The 24724-nt window shown below is 43.6% G+C and overlaps 1 protein-coding gene across 2 annotated transcripts in view; it reads right to left on the minus strand.

The window, feature by feature from the left end:
* The window catches only part of CABIN1 (calcineurin binding protein 1), a 331038-nt gene that overhangs the window by 264313 nt on the left and 42001 nt on the right, over positions 1-24724 (minus strand). For both annotated transcript variants that reach the window (XM_089653220.1, XM_089653219.1), the window contains exons 6-9: positions 18144-18324; positions 13977-14106; positions 9949-10098; positions 9571-9857 (exon numbers count right to left, since the gene is read on the minus strand). In XM_089653220.1, coding sequence (XP_089509346.1) covers positions 9571-9857; positions 9949-10098; positions 13977-14106; positions 18144-18324 — 748 coding nt within the window. The remainder of the gene's footprint in view (positions 1-9570; positions 9858-9948; positions 10099-13976; positions 14107-18143; positions 18325-24724) is intronic.

Consider the following 24724-nt stretch of genomic DNA (forward strand, 5'->3'; position numbering starts at 1 on the left):
CCGTGGAAGCCATGTTCCCTAAACTGTGGCCTCCTCCAGAACAGCCCCCCAACCTGAAAAGCTTCCATTGGTGGTTACCAACTTCCACAACACTGGCCGAAAGGATCTTCCCTTCTTCAAATTGTTATCAATCACCAATTCAGGCTCTGCAGCACCTATGGAGACAGAGATATGCAGTAATCCAGGGCAAGAATCATTTTGTTCCAAACGGACAGAATGTACCTTTGCAGTGGTCTGGAGTGGAATTGACCACAGGGAATAGTCTCCAACGAGGACACCATTTTCCCCAGCAACCTCATACAGAGGCGAATTGAAAGATACTTCTTGGCCTTCAAACTGCAAACCTTGTTCCTCAGGGCGCAACATTTACCTGGAGGCAGAAATATCTTTGCCTGAACCATGTCTAGGGCCATCCCAAAATACTCCAGGGTCTGCACTGGTTCCAGGGCCGAGGTTGAGCACCCAGTGCAGCTCTTCCAGGATCTGCATCGTAAGGACCACACCCTGCTTCAGACCGGCACTGACCGATTTCTGAGCAAGAGATCGGCTAGATAACCTGTGACCAATACTCCCCAAGTTCTGAGTAGCCCCAACACCGGAGCAAGAATTTTTGTAAAAATGCTGGGAGCCGTGGCCAACCCAAACGGTAGTGCTATGAACCGAAAATGCTGAGCCCCTACTACAAACCGCAGAAATCTTTGGTGAGGAATGAATATCGTTACATGCAGGTATGCGTCCTTGACGTCTATGGACGCCAAAAAATTTCCCTCCTGTAGGGCAGCCACTACTGACCGAACCGATATCATACGAAAGGATCGGACATTTAGGAACAGATTTAGCCCCTTGAGGTCCAATATTGGCCCTACATCCCCATATGGTTTTGGGACTGTAAACAGGTTTGAATAAAACCCCTGAAACCTTTCGCCCCCGCTGGAACCTCCGTGATTACTTCTTGAGCCAATAGACAATCGAGTTTCTGAAATAAAGCACTTCTTTTCTATGGATTCGTTGGTACATTTGATCTTAGAAACCGCGCATGGGAAATACCCGAAATTCTAGTCTGTACCCAAAGGAAATGGAAATGTCCCATTTGTCTTGGACTAGAGCCCTCCTGCGGCCACAAAATTCAAAAGCCTTCCCCCCACCCGAACAAGTGGGGGTGTCCCCTCATACGGAGATGGACTTTAGATCTGTCTTAGATGACTTTTGCACCCAGGGCCTCCTTGGGTTTTGATTCTGAGATCTACACCTGGAGGCTGGCACCTGTGTGTGGCGAAACGACTGCCTGGAAGTTGAGGGCCCAGCAAACAAAACCTGACACCTTAAAAGAAGGGCATTTGAATTTCCTTTTAAAGGGTAGAAGAGTACTTTTACCACATGAAATCTTTTGGATATATTTATCCAAATCTTCCCCAAACAGCCGTTCCCCATGAAAGGGAAAGCCTGCCAACAATTTTTTGCATGGCAGTTCTCCTGACCAACTCTTCAGCCACAAAACCTTGTGCATGTGCACAGATAAGAGGGCCAAGTGAGTAATTTGCTGAATTGAATTCTTAAGAGCATCAACTGTGAAACACAAAGCACGTGGAACATCTTCCAAATCCTTGGCAGAGCATACCCCCTGCACTGATGGTCTTCTAATTTGTTGTTTGACACAGTCAGAAAGACTCTGGCAAATGCCAATAGCTGCCACAGCTGGCTGTGCAGCAGAACTTGCCAGGGAGAAGGAGGCCTTAAGAAGAGATTCTAGCTTCTTATCTGCTGGGTCCTTGAAAACCTATACATTATCCACAGGACATGTTAAAGATTTATTCAGGTATGAAAAAGCTGCATCCAAAACATCCACTACAGGCAACCCCTATTTCTTAAACTTTTGTTCCAGGAGTACAGAACAGAAAACCTCTTTGGTGGAACAAAAACCCTGTCTGGGTGGTCCCAGTCAGCATACATAATTTGCTCCAGAAGCAAATGCACCAGAAATGAATGAGTACTCTGTGAAGGCTTCAAAATGGCCCAGGGAAGAATAAGTAACCTCAGAGGTTTCCATCGGAGGTAGCCTGAATCCACACCATACCATATCAATGAGGTCTTGGACTAAAAATCTTTGAGATTGGGAGGCAGAGACCTGCTTCTCCTCAAGCTGTGACTCCTCAGACAGAAATTCTACGGCCTGACCTTCCAGCTCCTCCTTATCTTTAGGCTCCACCCATTCCTGCCCCAGGATTGGTGGTTCTGGTGATGGGGATCTATCACACTTTTTAGTCCCCTGAAAAACTCATGCAATCATCCCAGCGATCTTATCTTCTAACCCCGCTAAGGCTGAAGCAAGATCATCCTTGGCTACATATGCTGAGACAGAAGCCCCAGTAGCAGACACAATGCTAGATAGACACAGTGGCACAGACTGCCAAATCACTTCTGGCCTGTCAGGAGAGAAGATTACAGCAGACCTTTGGCTAGGTTCCTCAGGACCTGGCGGTGGTGCATTAGCTCCTTTTCCTGCTGCACCTCCCCCACTCAGCTTTCTGAAAGACGTCATTTCAGATCGTACAAACCTGTGTACCTCCACTCGTAACACAAATCACAATGATACAGCTATGCAAGTAGTGTGCTGAAAAAACACTCAATACAAATGATGCCTTATGAGCCACCTAGGGTGTCTCCTGACTGACTGGTCCATGCTTCCCCCTCAGGGGAGTACTCACGTGCGCCTACAGAATAGCCCGCTCTGTGTCCCAGCCACAGGAGATTTCTCAGCAGCAACAGACCACATGTGTCCTGGCCTCCAGATATACAAAATATGTCCGACTTCCATTTCTGGCCACACTCTAGTGGCCGAAAACAAAAAGAGCAAGCATATCTCAGTAACAACAGTGAGCACTCCCCCTGGTGGACACTCACAGTCACAACACCTCTCCTTTTTACTTCAATTTAGAGCTTTGTTTGTTTCTCTTTACAGAGAGAAAAAAAAGATATCTTACCAGTCCCACCGCAGGTTCCTGACTTCCGTCAGGCACCAACCTTCACCGGGCATTGTCATACAGACCTTCAAGGACTCAATCCCCATGGGGCTACTGCCTTGCACCTGTATAGCACCCCTCTGGAAGCGCCTTGGCCAGACTTTAAAACTGCACAGGGTTCCATCTGCGCAGGATCAAGCACCGTTAGGCTGCATTACAGGCAAAACCTCGAGGATTCTTCTCCTTATCCAGCAAGGCTTGGGTACCATCCAATTTTAGTTCATAACCTTCTGACTGTATCTGATTAAAAAGTCCCTGATTCTCTAATGGAACCATTCTGGACTTTCAGGTACGCTCCAAGAGTACAGAAATACTTTCAGTGACCATCCACCTTACAGACACTGGCGAAAAAAAAACGGAGGTACTTTCTGTATATGAGGGGTTATATAGGTGAGGACATCCTCTCTGATTGGTCGGCCACTGTCCATTCACCTATAGGTGGCCTATAACACACAGTCATGAAAAGCCTGCTCTGTGTCCTGTGATGTATGATAAAGAACAAATTTACAGCCAATATATGAAACTAATCCAAACCTTCATTATATTTTATATTATATCTAATTGCTGGTGTCTGCAGATTGAAGCCAACGATCCCAGATTTTGCTATATTTGCTAGGGCAGCCTCTATTAACATATATAATTTTCTTTAAAGGTAGGGTATTGTTAACATCTGCCATCCACTCCTCCAATAGCAGGCTACCAATTTCTTGGCACTATTATTATTATTCCCTCTGCTCCCTAAAATCTCCCCCCCGTTTTCATGTGTACTCCTGAACGCCCGATTGGTGTGCAACAAGCTTACCGCCATCCACGACCTCTTTGTTTCCTGCTCCCTCAACCTCCTAGCGATTACGGAAACCTGGATCCAGGCCACTGACTCTACCTCCCCTGCTGCACTCTCCTACGGAGGTCTCACCTGGACCCACCTCACCCAGGCCCAACGGTCGTAAAGGTGGTGGGGTTGGTCTGCTCCTGTCACCGCAGAGCACCTTCTGGTCCTCCCAAACCCCCCCTCTCTATCCTTCTCCTCCTTTGGGGCCCACTGCATCCGACTATTCTCCCCAACCCCCCCTGAAGACTGCTGTGATATACTGGCCTCCTGGATCCATATCCCACTTTCTGGATGACTTTTCCTCCTGGCTACCCTCCTTCCTCTCCTCTGAGCTACCCACCATCATCCTTGGGGATTTCAACATCCCTGTCAACCTCGACAACCCAGCCACATCCCATCTCCTCCACTTAACCTCCTCCTTTGCACTTGCACAGTGCATACAATCCACCACCCACTCCGACGGTAATATCCTTGATCTTGTCTTCTCCAACCGCTGAGCTCCCCACAACCTCACTAACACCCCCTTCCCTCTCTCTGACCACAACCTGATTACCTTCTCTATCTCCTCATCCTTCAACGCCTACCCCTCCAAATGTCACACTACTACCAGCCGTAACCTCCGCAACCTTAACCCTGCCCCCCTCCACTCTGCAGCTTCTCAACTCCACGACAGCATCCTCCCCGTCCTGCCCCGACTTGACTATGACTGCCTACAACAACACGCTGTCAACAGCCCTTGACTCACTAGCGCCTTTAACCACACGCAACATCAGACCCCGACCGCTCCAGCCCTGGCAGACTGATCACACCAAAACCCTCACACAACACAGTCGTGCCCTGGAGTGACTATGGCGCAAAACCAAATCCCACAAAGCCTTCACCCGCTACAAATCTGCCTTCCACACCTATACCTCCTCCCTCCATGCAGCCAAACAAGCCTACTTCCTTACCCTCATCAAGGCCCTCTCCTCCAATCCTCGCCGACTCAACTCTCTACTCTCGCCACCCCCACCTCCACCCAGCACCTAACTCACCACCCTTGAGATTGCCAATCACTTCAAAAACAAGATTGACACAATTCGCAAGGACATCGTCGCAACTCACACGCCCTCTCAACCCGTCCCCCCTCTCACACAGCTACTCCCTCATCCCCCCTCTCCCTCGACAAAACCCGCAGGGACTTCGTCACTGCTCAAACTCCCTCCAACCCTGTTCCCCCTCACTCAGCTACCCCTCATCACCCCTCTCCCACGGCCCCACCACTGCTCTGACCTCCACTTCCACCCCACCCTACATTCCTCATACTGAAGCCCCCCCAACACTCCGCACCTTTGACCCTACTACCATCGAGGAAGTCTCCAAGATCCTCTCTGATGCCCGCTTCACCACCTGCCCCCTCGACCCTATCCCCTCACAACTCCTACGACCTCCCTCCCCCTCCATCCTACGCTCCCTCACCCACATCTTTAATCTCTCCCTCTCCTCCGGCACATTCCCCTCCCCTCTGAAACACTCACACATCACCCCCATACTTAAAAAGCCTTCCCTGGACCCCAATGACCCGAACAACCTCAGACCCATCTCCCTGCTCCCATTTACATCCAAACTCCTCGAGCGCCTAGTCTACCCCTGCCTAAGCTCTCACCTCAACGACAACAACCTCCTCGACCCCCTACAGTCCGGCTTCTGTCCCCTACACTCCACCGAAACTGCCTTACTTAAACTCTCCAACGACCTGCTAACTGCCAAAGCTAATGGCCACTATTCAGTGCTCCTACTCCTTGACCTCTCTGCGGCCTTCGACACAGTCGACCACCCCCTCCTCCTCAAAAAATCAACTCCCTCGGCCTCAGAGATTCTGCTCTCTCCTGGCTCTCATCCTACCTGTCACAACGCTCTTTCAGCGTTACCTATAATGCTACCACCTCCCCCTCACTCCCCCTCTCTGTTGGGGTCCCTCAAGGCTCCGTCCTCCGGCCCCTTCTCTTCTCCATCTACACCTCCTCCCTTAGCCAACTCATACACTCTCACAGCTTTAACTACGACCTATATGCTGACGACACACAAATCTATCTCTCAACCCCCCACCTCACCACCTCAGTCTCCGCCTGAATCACACACCTGCTGAGCGACATATCAGACTGGATGTCGCTCCACTTCTTTAAACTGAACCTCTCCAAAACCGAGTTTCTTGTCTTCCCCCCAGCCCGGACACCCCCCCCCATTGACTTCTCCATCACATCCAACAACGCCACCATCAAACCCACCCCGCAGGCCAGAGTACTTGGTGTCATTCTGGACTCCAACCTATCCTTCCAGCCCCAAGTCCAATCTTTAACAAGCTCGTGCAGACTCCACCTCCACAACATCGCCAAAATACGCACGTTCCTAACCCCAGAAACCACTAAACAGCTCATCCACTACCTCATCATATCACGACTCGATTACTGCAACTACCTCCTCACTGGCCTGCCTCGCCGCTGGCTGTCCCCGCTTCAGTCGATCCTGAATACGGCTGCCAGAATCATTCACCTTTCCAACCGCTCCATTTCCGCCACCCCCCACTGCCAATCCCTCCACTGGCTTCCGATTGCGCAACGGATCAAATTCAAAATCCTTACACTGACGTACAAAGCCGTCCACCATACTGCCCCGAACTACATCACTGACCTAATATCCAAGTACGACCCAGCACGCACACTCTGCTCCTCACAAGACCTCCTTCTCTCTAGTTCCCTGTTCTCCTCCTCCCATGCCCGCCTCCAGGACTTTTCCAGGGTGTCACCCATCCTCTGGAACTCCCTGCCCCAACCCATCAGATTATCACCTACTCTCCTCTCCTTTAGGCGCACCCTGAAAACCCACCTCTTCAGGGAAGCCTACCCCACCCCCTGCTAACTTGCCAACCTCCTCCACTCTTCCTACCACCCCATCCCCCACAGCTATCTCCTCCTGTGCCACCATCCCCTCCCTCCTAGATTGTAAGCTCGAAAGAGCAGGGCCCTCGATCCCCTCATGTTTTGCATTGTATTGTTGTTGTTCTGTCACATGTTCTGTCCCCCTTTGTAATGTACAGCGCTGAGCGAACTATTGGCGCTTTATAAATACTGTATAATAATAATAATTCAGGATTTATACAGCGCCAACAGTTTGCGCAGCGCTTTACAAAATGAAGGTAGACATTACAGTTACAATACAATTTGGTACAAGAGGACACAGAGGGCCCTGCTCGTTAAACAAAGTTTCATGTAAAAATGTAGTCAAACACTTATCAGAATCAGGATTAGGGAGAATTCCCAATAAACATGGTTTAGGATCCAAGGATATAGGGGAACCAATGCGGTCATGTAAGAACTGGATTACCTGAGTCCAAAATCCATTTATCCGTGGACAGTGCCAAACATGCCCAGGGATATATGGCATTTAGGGCAATATTTAATTCTAAACCGTGCAAGATGAGTTGTTGTAAAATATGCCCTATGCAAAATATAGAGTTGGGTAATGCGGTCAGATATTTTAGGCGAAACTTTTTTGCAGGAGTCTAGTACCTCCTCCCATTCCTCATCTCCAATGACCCCTATGTCAGTCTCCCAGCGAGATTTGATAAGAGTAGGCCAGGTTCGAACAGCGTGGAGATCAATTTACGAGGTGCTACCCCATACACAACATCCAGTAAAGATAATGAGGAGAGGACTAGGAAGCCGTCAGTAAATTGAGATGTTAGGGCATGCTGTACCTGATGGTAAAGGAATAACAAAAAAGTTGGGAGAGAAAACTCCTGTTTCAGAACCTCAAACGTTTTAATGCCCCATTGGTATACACCTCTAGAAAGCCAAAGCTTGTGGTTGGGAATAGTGAAGAGTTCAGGCAATAACCGACTGAACCAAAGAGGAGTATCGATATGAAACTGGCAAACTGTTTATCTTAGAGGTGGAGAGATCTCAGATTCTTTTATAATGGAAGGCCATCTCTTTTAGTAGAGAGCTGCGTAACAGACCCTAGAACACCCCTAGTAATATCACAGAATGGGTGTAGGCTTGATGGAATTTCCGGGTCAGATACCAAACCACAAAATCTCTTCCTGTCAATTTTATCAATATGGTAAAGATGGGAAAGCTGGGCAACTAGTTATACAGACTAACATTTTTTTCTTTAACCACATCGGACCGCCCTATAGCAGATATACTGCTACAGGGCGGCAGGGGTGTTCAAAATCACGTATATATACGTGATTTTGTATTTCCGAGTAGGGGTCGCAGCTGTCAATCACTGGGTCCGGGCCGGTGATTACCCACCGGCGCCCTGTGATTACTGAGGGTCTCCTCCCTGTTGGCTCAGGCACACTGCTCTGGACAGCTGTGCACAGCACATCCAGAGCAGACATTCAGAGCAGTGTGCTTACAATGAAGCACCAACACACCGCCCCCCAGTAAAACACTCCCAGCACACAGTTAACCCTTCGATTGCCCCTCAATTTAAACCCATCCTGCCCAGTGCCATTAGTACAATGACAGTGCTTTTTATTAGCACTGATCACTGTATTGGTGTCACTGGGGATGTCAGTGACACCAAGTCAGTTCCCCCCCAGTGTCAGAATGCCCGCTGCAGTCCCGTAATAAGTCGCTGATCGCCACCATTACTAGTACAAGAAAAAAAAAATCCAGTATATATACCGCCATTTGTAAACGCTATAACGTTCACGTAAACCAATTAATTTACACGTATTGGGATTTTTTTTCAGCAAAGACATGTAGCAAAATACATTTTAGCCTAAATTTATGAAGAAATTTGATTTTTACAATTTTTTTTACTGGACATGTTTAATAGCAAAAAGTCAAAAATATGTTTTTTTTTCTCATAATTATTGGCCTTTTTTTTTTATAGTGAAAAAAATTAAAATACCACCGAAAGAAAGCTCAATTAGTGGGGAAAAAAGGACATACATTTCATCTGGATGCAGCGTTGTATGACCGCGCAATTGTCAGTTAAAGTAATGCAGCGCCGCAGCGCAAAAAATGGCCTGGTCAGGAAAGGGGGGGGGGGGGGTAAATCCTCAGGAGGGCAAGTGGTTAATAAAAAGAAATATTTTATCAAAGCAACCCTGTTTCCAGACAAATTAAACTAAAACACAAGCACTTTGCAGGAGAAGATTAGTAATAGTTACTACTACTGTTCGCTGAGGTTCCACCAGCCAGGTAATGACTGGATCTACACTGGATCTTTATAAAGCCAGATTAAGGTGGTCTGAGAAGACAAAGACTTTAGTACGTCTGCATAGTATCCTAGATATCATTAACAGTTGACCAACTGCCTCGTTGGAGCTGCCATTTAATTCCCTTATCAAATATATTCCTTTCCATGCTAAGCCAAATCTTAAGACCTTCAATACTGCATAAATATTTGCAGAATACTTGAGGTCAACCTGTTGCTTTAGATTTTCAGCCATTTTGAGCTAGGGGAAGTCTGAATACAGCACAATTTTATGAAAAAACTAGGCAAGAATATTTCAGAAAAAAAATCAAAATTTTTCCAAACACAAATGTAAAAACTAGATTTCAAGATCTTGTGTGCAGAGCCTTTTGTGCTATTTATGTTAATATACTGCAGGTAGTATATGTGCTCCTGTAAGGACTAACATTTTTTTATTGCTCCTTCGGTACCTCTGTAAAATCTATGAAACCCACTAATACATTTGAAATAAAACTAAATATTGGTTACCTTGTACAGGGGACAAATCACTGACATTCTGAGAAGACAGAGAAGGAGTAACAGAGGACACTGCAGAAACTGGCTCTGGTGCTGGGATAGCTGGTGTTGTGGGAGTCGAGATGTAGGGTATGTCTGTGGATATGCTTATTGGAGAGGAGGTCTGGGGAACAGGAAGAGGTTGTGATGCATCTTTGTAGTCTGAAAGGTCTACCCTTTTTCCCAAACTAGGACGGGGGGGTTCACAGGTTGTGAGGTGACGATACATGGCCAGAAGACTTTCACCAAGACACTTCCAACTAGAATCAAAAAGCAAATATTAGCCCAACTGACTACTATGTTACAAATTCTACTGTATACAGACATCTCTGATAAATTAATCAGACTTACGTAAAAAATGGGATTGGCTGAACCAGCTTTAAATCAGGCTCCTGCTTTTTCACATTTAAAGCCTGTCTCTTCCTTCGCAAGTCTAATGCTTCTTCCACAATTCTCTTTGCCTCTTCTTCATTGACATTTACATCATGAATAGAAATGTCACTACACAGTAAACACAAAGAATACATTTTATGACTTAGACACTCTTGACAACTTAAAAAGTGTTTAATACTGTCCATTTGTACCGTTCAGAATGAATGGATTACAGTGAATATGTTTTGTCCCTGTTTTTGAATCTAAAAGATGATACAACTTTTTCTAATCATTAGTACACACAATACACATATTCAAGTCACAGCAGTGAATAGAAACAATATGAATCAAAGGAAGAAGTGAGCGCTTTGGGTGGACAAGCAGCTGAAACAACTAGGGCAACCAAAAAAATCCCTCACATGAATATAAATATAAAGTGCAGCGCTATAATGACAAACATGGAATGAATCAAAAAGTATTGAATAAAATTAAAAGTACGTCAAAAAAAAAGGGGAAAAAAACCCCAAGCCAAAAAAAGTCCCAGTAAAGATGACTTCAGGTGCCCATACACACAGACCAGAGGTGCATGCGCTCCCTATTGCTCCGACGGCGTGGCGTCAAGGCGTGCGCAGGCGTGCGAGGAGGAACCTGCGCACGCCTTGACGCCACGCCGTCGGAGCAATAGGGAGCTCCGGCGGCCACTACATCTGACAGGACGGTTAGTCTTGTTCGTTTCACTGCTAGCTTTCATGGTCTGCTAGCCGTATTTTATCACTTCTGGATGCATCCTGTTTTACATCAATAAACGTATTATTTTGTACCTTACCATGGGCATTTCTTTTGATTCCTCTGTGGGGAGTATCTCCTCCTAGATATCGCTGATGTGAAGTGGAGGAGTGGTGGTTTTCTCCGGTGGAGCTGTGATTGTTTCCTTGCTGTCTAGTGGAACGTGTGCTACTTTGGTCTGGGGATCTTCACTGATCCGGGGATTGCATCTACCTCTGTTCCCTGACTACATCCTGAACTCCATCTCTGCCACAGTGCATGCACCTCTGGTCTGTGTGTATGGGCACCTGAAGTCATCTTTACTGGGACTTTTTTTGGCTTGGGGTTTTTTTCCCCTTTTTTTTGACGTACTTTTAATTTTATTCAATACTTTTTGATTCATTCCATGTTTGTCATTATAGCGCTGCACTTTATATTTATAAATAGAAACAATATGCTTAGATATCATGTAGCAGACATAAAACATGTTAGAGAATGTAATGTATTGTCCAAACACCACCAATTAAACAAGAGGAAAAAAGGAAGGAATATAAAGAAGAAATAACAAGCTCCTTTTGTCAAGTATCTGAGGCATCATCCCAACATTATATTGATAGACAATATTCTATGTTGCAAGCAAAAGTCAGAATACAGCATTAGAGAATAGCTCAATTTAGAGCATGTCTAAACTATAAATGCTAGTAAAAGGATGTTTCCAGCCCCGATTCCTCTTGAAGTTGGGTGAACATACACCCCAAAGCCTGAAATACTGGACTCCTTCAATGGCTTGAGGTCCCTCACCCACATATTCAGTTTAGTCATCCCAGCACACAGGATTTGTGTCAGAATGTAAACTGAGCTGCACTTGCACAGCTCAATAAACATTCTAAAGAAGATGGCGAGCAGGCAGGTAGGTTTATTTTATTGCAGAAAAACCATTGCATGTCTCTTCTGCAGCTAAGAGCTTGCCTGCTCACAGTTTTTGAAATACAGACTTTAATTCCGCTTTAGGCATGCCATCTTCGTAAAGACACATTGTCAACAAATGTCTTCTTCCATTGCGGAAACAATCCCAGTATAAACAGCTCGGGAAGGGACTTTTTAACTACAGCTGGGTGTGTAATGGCGTACTGGGCACACGAATAGCTATGTGTGTAGCAGCCATTTTGTTCAGATTACAAGTCTTTTATGCATTGTATCAAAAGAGAGAAGTGTCAACAGTGACCTTTTCTTCTCTCCGCATCCCTCTTCCTTTCATCTCATACAATCCACAAAATCTTAGATGCTGGCAGACAACCCTTACCAGTCTGATAATAGGACTAGCAAGATCTGACCCCCAATATACATCGCAGGGCCCATAAAAGTGTCTGACTTAGCTGCTGCAGTGACCAGAAAGTTATCAGACATTGGGTCATAAATACCTTAGTTGAAAGTCAGGAGAATACACATCCCCCATGGACTTGTTATCAGCAAGGTACTAAAACCACAGCATGTTTTGTAACTCATGAAATAATTACAGCACAGCAAGAATATAGACATATTTTCCTTCCTCAATTAATCTGCAGTGTTTTTAACCAAACACCCTGCAGGAGGTACCAGAGTGGATTAGGCCTTCATACTCCTCCGATGAGAACTAGATATCCGAGACCTGTCATATCTATACCCATTTCAAAGCTAATTTCATTCTGGACAATAATCTGCATGTTAGCAGATTGTAAACGATATTCAGAGATATGAATACTTATAGGAAACTGTATTTGGGACTTGGTCATAAATGTGGTGACATCCCAGTCACCACCCTTTTACCACTTGACAACTGGGTTGTCCAGTTCTGGGAGGGCATCATATTATTTCCTCCCAGAACACGCCCTCCCATGTTCCCCTAGTGGCGCGCACCCAACGATCTCCGTAATCGCTGTGTCCTACGGACACAGCTGATCATGTGATGTGGTATAAGGCCAATCACAGCAGCCTTTTACCACGTGATGACACGTGTCCAATGACACAGCAGATCACTGAGTAAATGCAGTTGCGGGTTGTCGGCTGCACTTTCCAAAGTACTGCCGATAACCAGCAATTGTCAGAAAACAGATCGGCACTGATGATCAGTGCTCTGATGATCAGTACCCAGCAGTGCCACCCACAAGTGCCAAGCAGTGCCACCCATCTGTGCTCATCAGTGCCTAGCATTGCCACCCATTAGTACCGCCAGTCAGTGCCACCCATCAGTGCCAGCTCATCAGTACCGCCTATCAGTGGCCATCACTGCTGCATCATCAATGCACATCAGTGGAGTAAAATGACCTGTTTGCAAAATTTTGTAATAGAAACAAAGAAAAACTTTTTTTTTTTCAAATTTTTTGCTCTTTTTTTTGTTTATAGCGCAAAAAATAAAACACCCAGTGGCGATTAAATACTGGAGTATAAAAACCTGAACATACCTGTCAGTGGTGACGGTGCGTGTTGCAGACATGGTGGCGTTTAAAGGGTAAGTTGCTTAATTGACTTAACCCAGTGACCATTGCTCTGAGGCTGCTGGCACCTACATTATGGTCCCTCAAGCTGGAAAATCTTTGTGCGGGGTGCAGCCAAGAGTGGCATTGTTGCGTAAGGGACAGTGCAGTGTGAGATTAGCCTGTCCTTTGTCACAAAATGGTAAGAATGGCAGGGGTCTGGCACTGCGTTCGTCGCAGGGTGTATTTAGCAAGGGTACTAATCCCCAAGAGCAACCTTGCGGCACTCCACACCTTGCCCATGGGGTTTATAGTAGAACAATCAGCAATGGTTGAGGTATTTGTTAGTCTCCAATTGGTGTAGGGAATGTTGGTCTTAACATAGGTAGTAAAAGCTTATGAGATGTGATGTAGATGGGGTATAATTGAAGTATTAGTTGCAATTAAGAGAGTGATTAGTGTTGCATGCAAAGACACTAACCAGTATACAGCAAAATACACAAAATGGTTGGGAGCTATATACATATACACAAAATTTGGAGGTTTAAAACTTCTCTCATAAGTAAATACCCTCACCAATAATGATTTGTATATCTAAGAGCTGTTAAAACCACCAAAACAAAACCCTAAACATATACATTTATACAACATAAAAAGCAGGACATAGCTAAAACATGGACACTGCCAGTCCTATTCAAGTCCACAAAGTTGGTTATCAATAGTAACAAGGAATTGGAAAGTGCCAGTACCACATTATAGGAAAGGGTTCAAATAGTTAGATATGCTCACCATTTCATAAACATACGAAAAGAGTCCTTTCTAAGACATGGCTGCTCCTCAAAAATCTTCTCCTTTAGCACTAGGCCTTTGCTGTAACGACAGTCTCTCTCCAGAGCCTTACAGATGAAATACAGACAGTCTGGGGAAAACATTTGCATGCAAAGCAATACATTTAGTGTATTTTTATCATGCAGAGTACTGCCCAACACACACTTTGTTGAAGAATGAAACTGTAAAATCAGTTAAACATGTTTGGAAAAAAAGACGTGCCAAAGTACCAAAACTATTAATAAAAATAAAGTAAATCCATGCTAGTACAAACCAATAATAGTGTGAACAGTAATGCAACATAAACTAGAAAAGCTACAATTTCTGGGGAAATTGTGTGAAGTATTCTTGTGTTCAGCTCCCACTCTAGCTTTTGTCAGCTCCCACTCTAGTTTTGAACATTCCGCCATTCATTCCTATGGGAACAATTTCACCACAAAAACGTCGATATTTTGTGAACCATTCGGCGAAACGTTCCACAAAGTAATAGCACACCAATCGGGAACAATCCGCACGTTTCGGTATATTACTGTCTATGTAGTGTAAAAACTGTAGGAGGAGTTAGGGTGGTAAATTTGGCTATAATAATAAGAATATATATGTGAGATAACAGTAAGTGGTCTTTTTGTGGAATGTTTCGCTGAATGGTTCATGAAATATCAGCGTTTTTGTGGTGAAATTGGTTCCATAGTAATGAATGGCGGAATGTTCAAAACTAGAGTGGGAGCTGACAAAAGCTAGAGTGTGAGCTGAAAAATCAGGACATGATTTCTAAACTGCCATCACTCCCTCATTTTCAAGCCCACCTACACAAATCTTATATCAAAACATTCAGCTATCCCTGCTGCCACTAAAAATGTCCACAGCTAAGCCATAGTCCTGATAGTTTTCACAATATGACCATTTGTTTGCAACTCATGCTGCCCATTGATATTCATTGAAACTCCACTCTAGCCACCACAAATTTGAAGGGCAATTTCTAAACTGCGACTGTGCCTTCATTTTTAATATTTCAGAGACATACTATGCATCAAAATGTAGGTCTGGGTCTTGTGATTCTCACAATATATCTTCGGTGTAGGATTTACAATTTGTAAACTGCAACCGTTTGAAGATGGCAACCGCCAGTGAAATTAGCAAGTTGGAGCAGTTTGTTTTTAACCGCTCTTCTCTGCCCTTGATGTAGAGTGAGTTGCCATAGGAACCCAGGTGTGTGAGCAGGCAGCAGAGTGACAAAAGCTAGAGTGTGAGCTGAAAAATCAGGACATGATTTCTAAACTGCCACCACTCCCTCATTTTCAAGCCCTAGACTACTGGTGGAGGCAAGAAAACTTCACACAATTTCCCCCGAAATTGTAGCTTTTCTAGTATTAAGTGTTCTTGCATGGCAAGACCACTTACTGTTATCTCACATATATATTATTATTATAGCCAAATTTACCACCCTAACTCCTCCTACAGTTTTTACACTACATAGACAGTAATATACCGAAACGTGCAAATTGTTCCCGATTGGTGTGCTATTACTTTATGGAACGTTTCGCCGAATGGTTCACGAAATATCGACGTTTTTGTGGTGAAATTGGTTCCATAGTAATGAATGGCGGAATGTTCAAAACTAGAGTGGAAGCTGACAAAAGCTAGAGTGTGAGCTGAAAAATCAGGACATGATTTCTAAACTGCCATCACTCCCTCATTTTCAAGCCCACCTACACAAATCTTATATCAAAACGTTCACCTATCCCTGCTGCCACTAAAAATGTCCACGGCTAAGCCATAGTCCTGATAGTTTTCACAATATGACCATTTGTCTGCAACTCCCACCGCCCATTGACATTCATTGAAACTCCACTCTAGCCACCTCAAATCTGAAGGCCAATTTCTAAACTGCAAGTTGGAGCAGTTTGTTTTCAAACGCTCTTCTCTGCCCTTGCTGTAGAGTGAGTTGCCATAGGAACCCAGGTGTGTGAGCAGGCAGCAGAGTGACAAGCCACTCCACCCAGTTACTCCGCCCACTCCAGTTGTAGACTACTGGTGGAGGCAAGAACACTTCACACAATTTCCCCAGAAATTGTAGCTTTTCTAGTTTGAGAAGATATTCTCTGAAGTTGATCTGAGGGTATAAGCAGATATCGGGAGGTGCCTACGTTTTAGGACCTGCCACCACCTTAGAAAGTTAGCTTTATAGGAAGCATGGTATAAATCATTGCTTTATGCTGATGTGGCCAGCTGTGAAACCTGAAGCACTCATTTATAAACACATATACAGCCTAGAATATATAGCCATTTATTCAAAGTTACAGTATTTTAGTTGAAGGCTCTTTGTTTTCATTTGGTCTTCCATAACCTTCAAGTACAATTCAACGCTTGTTGAGAAAAAAAAAATCCATTCTGAGTGATCTATGTACAATGAAGGAGCTTTTACACACCTTGTTGCAGATTCTTACCATTCTCGGTTCGTAAAAAAAATATATATTTACAGTAGATATCTATTCATTTCACCATATTCATTCCAGACTGATCTCTGAATGGGAGGGTCAGCCTTCATTATAACCACCTGGTGCACCCTAAATGTTCTGATGTGGAAAGCGCAATCATCTAAATCTCTTTACAGTAGACAACTCCTAGGGATAATCTCACCAACAAAGGAATTCCTATTGTAGGGGATGCCAAAATTATAACGGTTAGCTCTCAGGGCAGACGTCTTAAGAAAATCAGTGAGCAGGAAATGACATTTTTGTGGGTATTTCATACATCAATGGTGTACAGAATGCCTCCAAATTGCCATATTGCACTAAATTTCAGGATAGTGTTAGAAAATTACAGTGACTGCATACTGAAATGGAAGGCAATTTTAAATAATACCAAACTAAATGACTTGTATAGCAAGTTTATACAAGTTCTCCTTTAAAGACGTGTTTAGTCTGTATTTGGGTGGAAGGGGTTAAAACACGCAGTTGCATTTTTAGCCCCCCATTTAAGCTGCAAAGGCAGTGAATGGGGGTGTTTACACAGCTCCTGTGTGATGTGAATGGGGAAGCTGCAAATGCCCGCAACCACATTCAATGCAATTGTTGTGACAATTACAGGGTTAAAAGCAGGCAAGTGAGGATGCGTCACATCGCATTCTCACAGCCAAATGCTTCTAAAAAGAAACTTGAACACAAATTGCTTTTCAGAGGTGCAGCGGTTTAAACGCAAGTCTAAACTTAGCCTAAGCACCAGTTAACACAGAGTGATATTAAAGGCAGGTTTTTTTAAAATAATAAACATGTAATACTAACCGGCTCAGGGTAATGGTTTTGCACAGAGCAGCCCTGATCCTCCTCCTTCTCAGGTCCCCCGCCAGCACTCCTGGCCCCTTCCTCCTGTCGAGTGTCCCCTTAGCAAGGAGATTGCTATTGGGTCACACAAGAAGGCTCACTTCTGAGCCGCTGCTGTGTGTCTCCATTCACACATTAAGGCAGCTCAACCTGCCCACTGCTCTCTCCTCATTGACTCACTGGCTTAGATTGACAGTAGTGGGAGCCAATGGCTCCTGCTGCTGTCTCTGCCAAAGAGGAGGAAGAATTCTCGGAAAGCAGCTGCTCTTATGCACATCTCTGGATTGAGAGGGGGCTCAGGTAAGTATTGGAGGGGCTGCTGCACACAGAAGGTTTCTTACTTTCATGCATAGAATGCATGAAGATGAAAAAACCTTCAACCTTTATGACCACTTTAAATTTTAACTTTTGGTAAAGGTTATAGAGCTAATTTACTTTTTGAGTAACTTGTGGTTCGTAAGAACATGAGTGGTGTGAGCTTGATGGTCTGAGGTTTGATAGCAGTCACCATTATTAAGAGTTGATTGCCCTCCAGATGGAGTTACACCCCACAATAAGTCGAAGAAGAGCTCAGTAACAGGGAGGGATCTCACAGTTCTGGAGTCCTCAGAAAGTTTAAAAAGGCAGCAGATGACTCAACCCACCACAGAGAGAGAGCAATACCACAGTGCACTGCTATGCTTCTTAGTGGCCCTTTATTTCTCTGCCATGTGTTGCTAAAAAAAAAAAAAAATCAGTAATATTTTTCATTGTTATTCCCTTCTCACCAAGTCTAAGTTCATTTATTAGTTTGAACAATACTTACTACTATAATCATAGATTGTATAAAGGACAGTGACTAGGTTATCCAGACAAGGCCAGTGATCAGAATTACATTGGAGTCCTTCTTCAAAGGCATGTCGTGCCAGTGGAATGCGTACAAGGCGAAGTGCCAATTGACCGATCTTATACCATAAGTTAACATCAGTAGAGTCCAGCATGACAGCCTGCAAAATATACAAAAACTGATCAAGCAAACGGAAAAGTAAAGTGTGTGGAAAAACCCTAGCCGCTCATTTTAATCCATATTTTTTTTGAAAAAGGCACAAGAAAAGCTCAGGAAAAATGCATCCCTTCAATTCAATGTAAGTCATCACACTGGTCAGTTGCTCTTCAATTGTGGTGTTAAAAATTCTGTTTGCCATATTTCTGAGGTATATTTGGCGAGTTAGAAAAAAACAAAAAAAATGCACCTTCCCATAAAGGCCTGCTTCACACCAATGCGTTTTTTAGTGATTTTGCAGAAATGCACTACGGTCCATTTAACATGGCTTCCTATGGGACACTTTCACATCTATGCTTTTATGAGCTGCTGTGTTTTTGGAAAGGGTCAGAGACTTCAATGGAGATGCTGCAGAAAATGCATGTAGTGTGTTTTTGACGTGTTTTCATGTTTGCTGCATTTTGCATTTTTAATCTGCCCAGCAAGTTGACCAAAAACAAAAAACGCAAAACACATCAAAAACATGCATGCAAAAACGCAAAAGAAACAAAAAATGCAAACTGCATTGGTGTGAACCAGGCCTGAAATGCACTGAAAACACAGCAAAAAGGCATAAAAAAAATGCATTCTTTAGTTTCTTGATGCATTTTATATGTCCAGAAACAAGCTGGACAAAAACAAATTTTTTTTTTAAAAGCGCAAAACACGCATGCAAAAACACAAAATGTACTGACCTATGAAAAACACACCCTAAATATGCTAAAATCGTGCATTTTCGGCGGCCATTATCAGCACCTTTTTTCCTATTGGCAGAATGCCGATAACACTATTTTAGATCAATACATTTCGGCTACAGATATATCGGTGAATCCCTACAACCTATTCAGTTAAAACAGAAATGAACAGCAAAGCATTTGTGTGTAGATATAAAACTATTATAAATACCCTTTTCCCTGTTTTATAAGTGATCACACACCCTCTAAGATCCTTATGTAGCTGAGAACAAAGATATGGCGTTGGGGAAAGAGCAGCCCACTGATCTTCCCAGTGAATGGCTGTGAAAGGCCAAGATTTGAACCGTCTGTGACCAGCCTTAACTTTTAAGGATCTATACCCATAATGTCCAACCAAACTGAAACCAAGTCACTTTTATTATAAGGTAAGTGCACTCAAACACAGTATTTCAAACCTCCCATGCCTTACATTTCACAAGGAACACAATACCCTGAGCACAGTTGTTCCAACTTTCTTGGTCTAGGGCTAGGCCAAGGATCTACAAACTTTCTAAACAAACAATAGGAGGGCCTGACTGTGGCCAGTGGGAGCACAAAATGCCTCCGGCTTGGTGGTCAGTGAAAGTAAAATAAATTACATAGCACCTGTGGTCAAAAGGAGGAGGAATAGTGCCCCATCACTGGTTTCAGTGGGAAGAAAGTGCCCCATCATTGGTGTCAATGGGAGGAATAGTGCCCCATCGCTGGTGTCAGTGGAAGGAATAGTGCCCCATAACTGGAGTCAGTGAAAGGAATAGTGCCCCAGCTTTGGTGTCAGTAGAAGGAATGGTGCCCCATCTTTGGTGTCAGTGGAAATAATAGTGCCCATTCGTTGGTGTCAGTGAAAGGAACAGTGCTTCATTGTTGGTATCAGTGGGAGGAATAGTGTTCCAACATTTATATCAGTGCAAGGAAGTATGCCCCATCGTTGGTGTAGTGTAAGGAAAAGGGCCCCATCGTTCGTGTCCGTGAGAGGAAATATACCGCACCATTGGTTGCAATGGAAACAATGGTACCTCATTGTTGGTGTCAATAGAAGGAAAAATGCCTTGTATCAATGACAGGAATAGTACCCCAAGGGCAGGATAAAGGTAGGCAAAGGGCCGGGACACCACTGCTATATGGGCTCTGCATTCAGAAAATATATAATATTCCGGGGGTTTTAAATGAATTTATAGCCAAAAATGCAGATTTTAACGTGTGCAAAAAATGTAAATATTCCTATAATGAGGAACTGTGTATTTGTAATGTTGCCATTCAAGTCGCATTAAAAGACCAGCTCCCTACTGAACAGTAACTTTTTTTTTTGCATTGGTATATGTCCCCCATGGAAGTGCCCAGCTTTCCATGGCCTTTTTAAAAAAATAAAATTAGTCTCCCATAGATAGGGTCCAGTTGCTGTGTTCAGGGTTTGCAGATTTTTTTGGTGAACATCACTAATCGGAATTTATTGAAAGGCGAAACTGACCTGCAGTTGATCTCCTTTTCAATCCCCTTTAATACATTCTAAGCGTGTTTTGCATTCCCAAAGACTTATATGGAAATTCAAAACTCACAAACAGAATCCCATGCACACAAGCCCTTCAATTAGTGATGAGAACTTCTTTTTTTTTATTAAGATCCGCCCTTCTAAACCTTTTTGCCCCAGAGGAACCCATGAAATAACATATAGGTCTCGAGGTAGGTACCTCGGTTATAAACAATTCATTGGGGATAAGTGTGAAAATGCCCCTTAGATTGGTGGCCAGAGGGAAGAATGCCACCATTACAGACAGCTAAATAGATAGTTGGTGTCATGCTGCTGGCTCTGCCAAGTGGCTTTGGCCCTGAAACTATGCAGGCACCATCAATGGGAAGTCAATCAACCACAGCTCAAGGAACCCCTAGCAACCTCTGGAGGAATCCTAGCTGACAATGGCTGGAGTAGATGATCAAAGCCTTCCTGCTCTGTTAGGGAATTTGAGATTGGAACAAAACTATGACTTGTTTTGTAATTACTCAGAATGAAGTCTGCTGCTTTATTTAGCTTTTTAACTGCCAAACACCACAGAGCTCATAAAGGGCCAGTCTACCTAAAACATCAGTTTTTGGGAAATGATAGAGGGAAAAGAGAAGCTCCTGGTGTCACTGGGAAAGAAGTGAGTGGGAATATTCCTACTGGTTCCACAGGGAGCAATAAAACTTTGCAGAGGCTCCAAACTTTTCCTTGTAGTATGGATGTTAACACAGTAAGTTTTATTGTTGTAACTTAATACTTCTGAAAAAATTAACACATGAAAAAAAAAAATTAATATTTGGAATTTGTCTTTTAATTGTCTTGTATATTGTTATTGCAGGGCAAGTCTTTCCCATAAATCATAGAAGAATAACAAGGTCTCCACTGTGGGGCAGACAGTCTGAACATCAGTTTCACCAGAGACGCCAGAACCATGATTCCACACAGAATGTAGTCATTCTCCATGACTGCACATCTGCTGCAGCAGAGACATCATCCTGACTCTCCCTCGAGATACCGGCGTACTGTGATCATTCGGAACCAGCCAGATCTGGGGAACATTCAGAGTCCCCCTCTTCATGATCAGCAGAGGGAGGAGTGTCCTGCTTGCAGTATCCGCTTCCAGCAATTGGCAGAGGGAGCAAAAACCACTAACCTATGCTGCTCGCACCAATTTCACCACAATTACATGAGATGGGCACAGGAGAGGGACACCACCTGTCCCATCTGCCAGCAAAGGTTCCCTTGGTATACAAAGCGTGTAATTCCCATACCAAATTATGGAACCATGACCTTCATTGCCCCTGGCCCCCTCTAAGTCAGTGGGGACTCATTTTCCATTAACTTTGTTAATGGACAGCCAACTATACAAGGATTGCCATGTAAAATAACAAGAATACAATTTTTGGTGGGTTAGTGGAGAAAAGCCTTCTACTCTGTGAAGGAAACTTGGGTTGGTTACAAAATGAATAGCTTTGTATTTGCTAAAGCTGGGTACACACTGTCTGAAAATCAGCTGGTTCTGAATGAACCAACTGACTTTCAGTCAGTGTGCGCAGCAGTTTGTCCAACAGAAGCCGGTCTAATAACCAGCTTTTGTTAAAGGGACATGCTGGTAAACCAGCATTGTCAAAATAGCCCTTGCAGCCAAGGGGGGTAGGGGCGAGTCCCCGTCACAATACAATAGCACAGCGAGGGAGGTCACCACACCAACATCACTTCTGTTGGTACAGTGATCTAGCTCCTGGGATGAACGAAAAAAAAAAAAAAACTTGCAGTGTGTACCAGGCTTAAGAATCATGTCTACAGCTTTTAAATGGTGTGCTTAGCTGCCAGACAACATGCAGCACCTGCAGGGCAAGTCCACACAAAATAGAGATCTCAATGAAGGTAAAAGTGAAGCTTCTGGTGTCACTAAGGAAGTGAGTAGAAATCTCCCTTCTGGTTTCCTAGGAAGCAATAAAATGTAATAGAGGCTCTAAGCTTTACCTGCTCTATGATTTGGGGTCATAGTCATGGGGATCAGTGCATCCTCCATATCGACATACAAATAGTTATAAAAAATGCAGGTAAGCATATTTTTTATGAAAATTAGCTTAGAAATGCATAAAAAAGTCCCATGTTTGACCTGCCCTGGGGTTCCCTGCCCTACATCTCTACATCTGCAGCAGCAGTTACAGAGGCAGGATTTATTCTCCAAATTGGATACTAAATATATTTGATAATCTAGAGAATGCAGTAGAAGAAGGACATTCTGCCTGGACATTCTATTGCTACTGGGGACAATGCCCCAGGATCACCGCTGTGACTTTATACAAATGAAAAAAGTTAAAAGTAAAAAATTACATTTTGAAGGTCTTTAGCATTAGAGAAGAAGGAAGCATCTCTCATTTACTAAACATCATTGTTTTTGCAAGCCAAGATTCTCCTGGAGATAGAAGAAGCTGGATCCACCAGAATACCCTGCGGTCCGCAATTTCACACTGACTGCATTACAAGATGAATGCAGGAGAGTAAAACCTGTCCACTCTGCCGGGATAGGGACTCTCACTATGTATGGGTAAGTGTATTACATCTGTTAGTCTTTTCTATCACTTTTACTATGAAGTAAATAGTGATTAAAGTGATGGTTTTTAATATCTGGCAAAAACATTTAGAGACCATTTAGAAATCTGACTTTTCTTCTCTCACCTACAGTCTGCGTTTGATCTACCAAATTATGGTCGGATGGTCGCTGTTGTCCCTGGATAATTTTACTTTATGAACCCACCAATTAGTATGGTGTTTAATCTGGCAGCACGAACTCTGCGAGTTCAATAACTGAACAATGACATCTGCAGCAGGCAATCCATGCGTGAAATAAGGATAGATTTTCCCCCCATACAATATTATTCCTGCCAACTACCAAAATGGTCACTTTATTGAAAATAAGGATCCTTATCCTTGTGTGAAAGCTTTGTGAATAGAGCCTATTGACACTGGAGCCAGTTATAGTGAATGTAGTCTGTAAGGTTTGCTAAAATGCAGATCCTTATTACAAAGCGATCAGACAGGTCAAATCTATTATTAAATTGGTGGATCAGATAAATAAAGGTTAATAAAAGGTAGTTCCAAAATGAACATTAGCTTTGTATTTACGGTACTCAGAATCATGATCATCAACTTATATGGATTGCCTCCTTAGCTGCCAAAGGCTATAGAGCTCTTACAGGCCTAATTCACCGATATTTGATGTTGCAATTGTCAGTAACTGATGGAGGTAAGATTGAAGTTCCTTATGTCATTGAGAGGGACAGAAGCCATTGGTTTCCCAGGAAGCAATAAAGCCTAACAGAGGTTCTAAGCAATCCCTGCTCTATGCAGAACAAAACCACAAAACATTTTGTTGGGTGTTTCATTAGCTGCTGCGGCTGAATCAGGAGATGGATACAAGAATCTGTCTGCTGAGGTGGCAGAGGGTCATTTGGCTTACTCTGATAGTGTCTTATCAGTTGCTCTTTTCTCCCAAAACAACCCCCCTTGACCATAGTTGGGTAAAAGTGATTGTTTTGTTAGCTGGTAAAATTATTTAGAACATTTCTTTTAAAAAACCCTTAATACAAGTTTTTTCTTCTCTCCCCACAGATATAGTTGCGGAATTGTGGACAGATTATCAACATCACCATGGACCAATCCATCCGTTTCCATTTTCTTTTAAGATAGATAATTAAGTTAGTTTGTTACGTTATTTAGTTAAGTAAGTTACATAAGGGCAGCACAGTGGCATAGTGGTGATCACTCAAGCCTTGCAGAGCTGGTTCCTTGGTCTCTTATTCCAACCAGGATACTACCTGCATGTTCTCCCCGTGCTTAAGAGGGTTTCCTCTGGGTACTCCAGTTTCTCCCACTCCAAAGACATGCTTTATAAGTTAGGTTAAGCTAGTTATAAATTAGGTTAAGCTAAGTTTAGTTGATTAGAGTAGGGATTACTTTGACACAGTTGGCCAGCTTAAACATGCATAGCAATGTATGTGAAGTAAAAATCCCTGATTTTATGCAGTTTCCTAGAAAGGGTGTATAGCAATGTGCAAAGGGTTAATTCAGAATTTCTAGTGTTAACTTGTGGTCATACCCCTTAGCACCTGCACGCACACTAT

The sequence above is a fragment of the Staurois parvus genome, unplaced genomic scaffold, assembly GCF_062004578.1.
Source record: "Staurois parvus isolate SC_StPar_1 unplaced genomic scaffold, SC_StPar_1.0 ptg000704l, whole genome shotgun sequence".
NCBI classification, from domain to species: Eukaryota; Metazoa; Chordata; class Amphibia; order Anura; family Ranidae; genus Staurois; species Staurois parvus.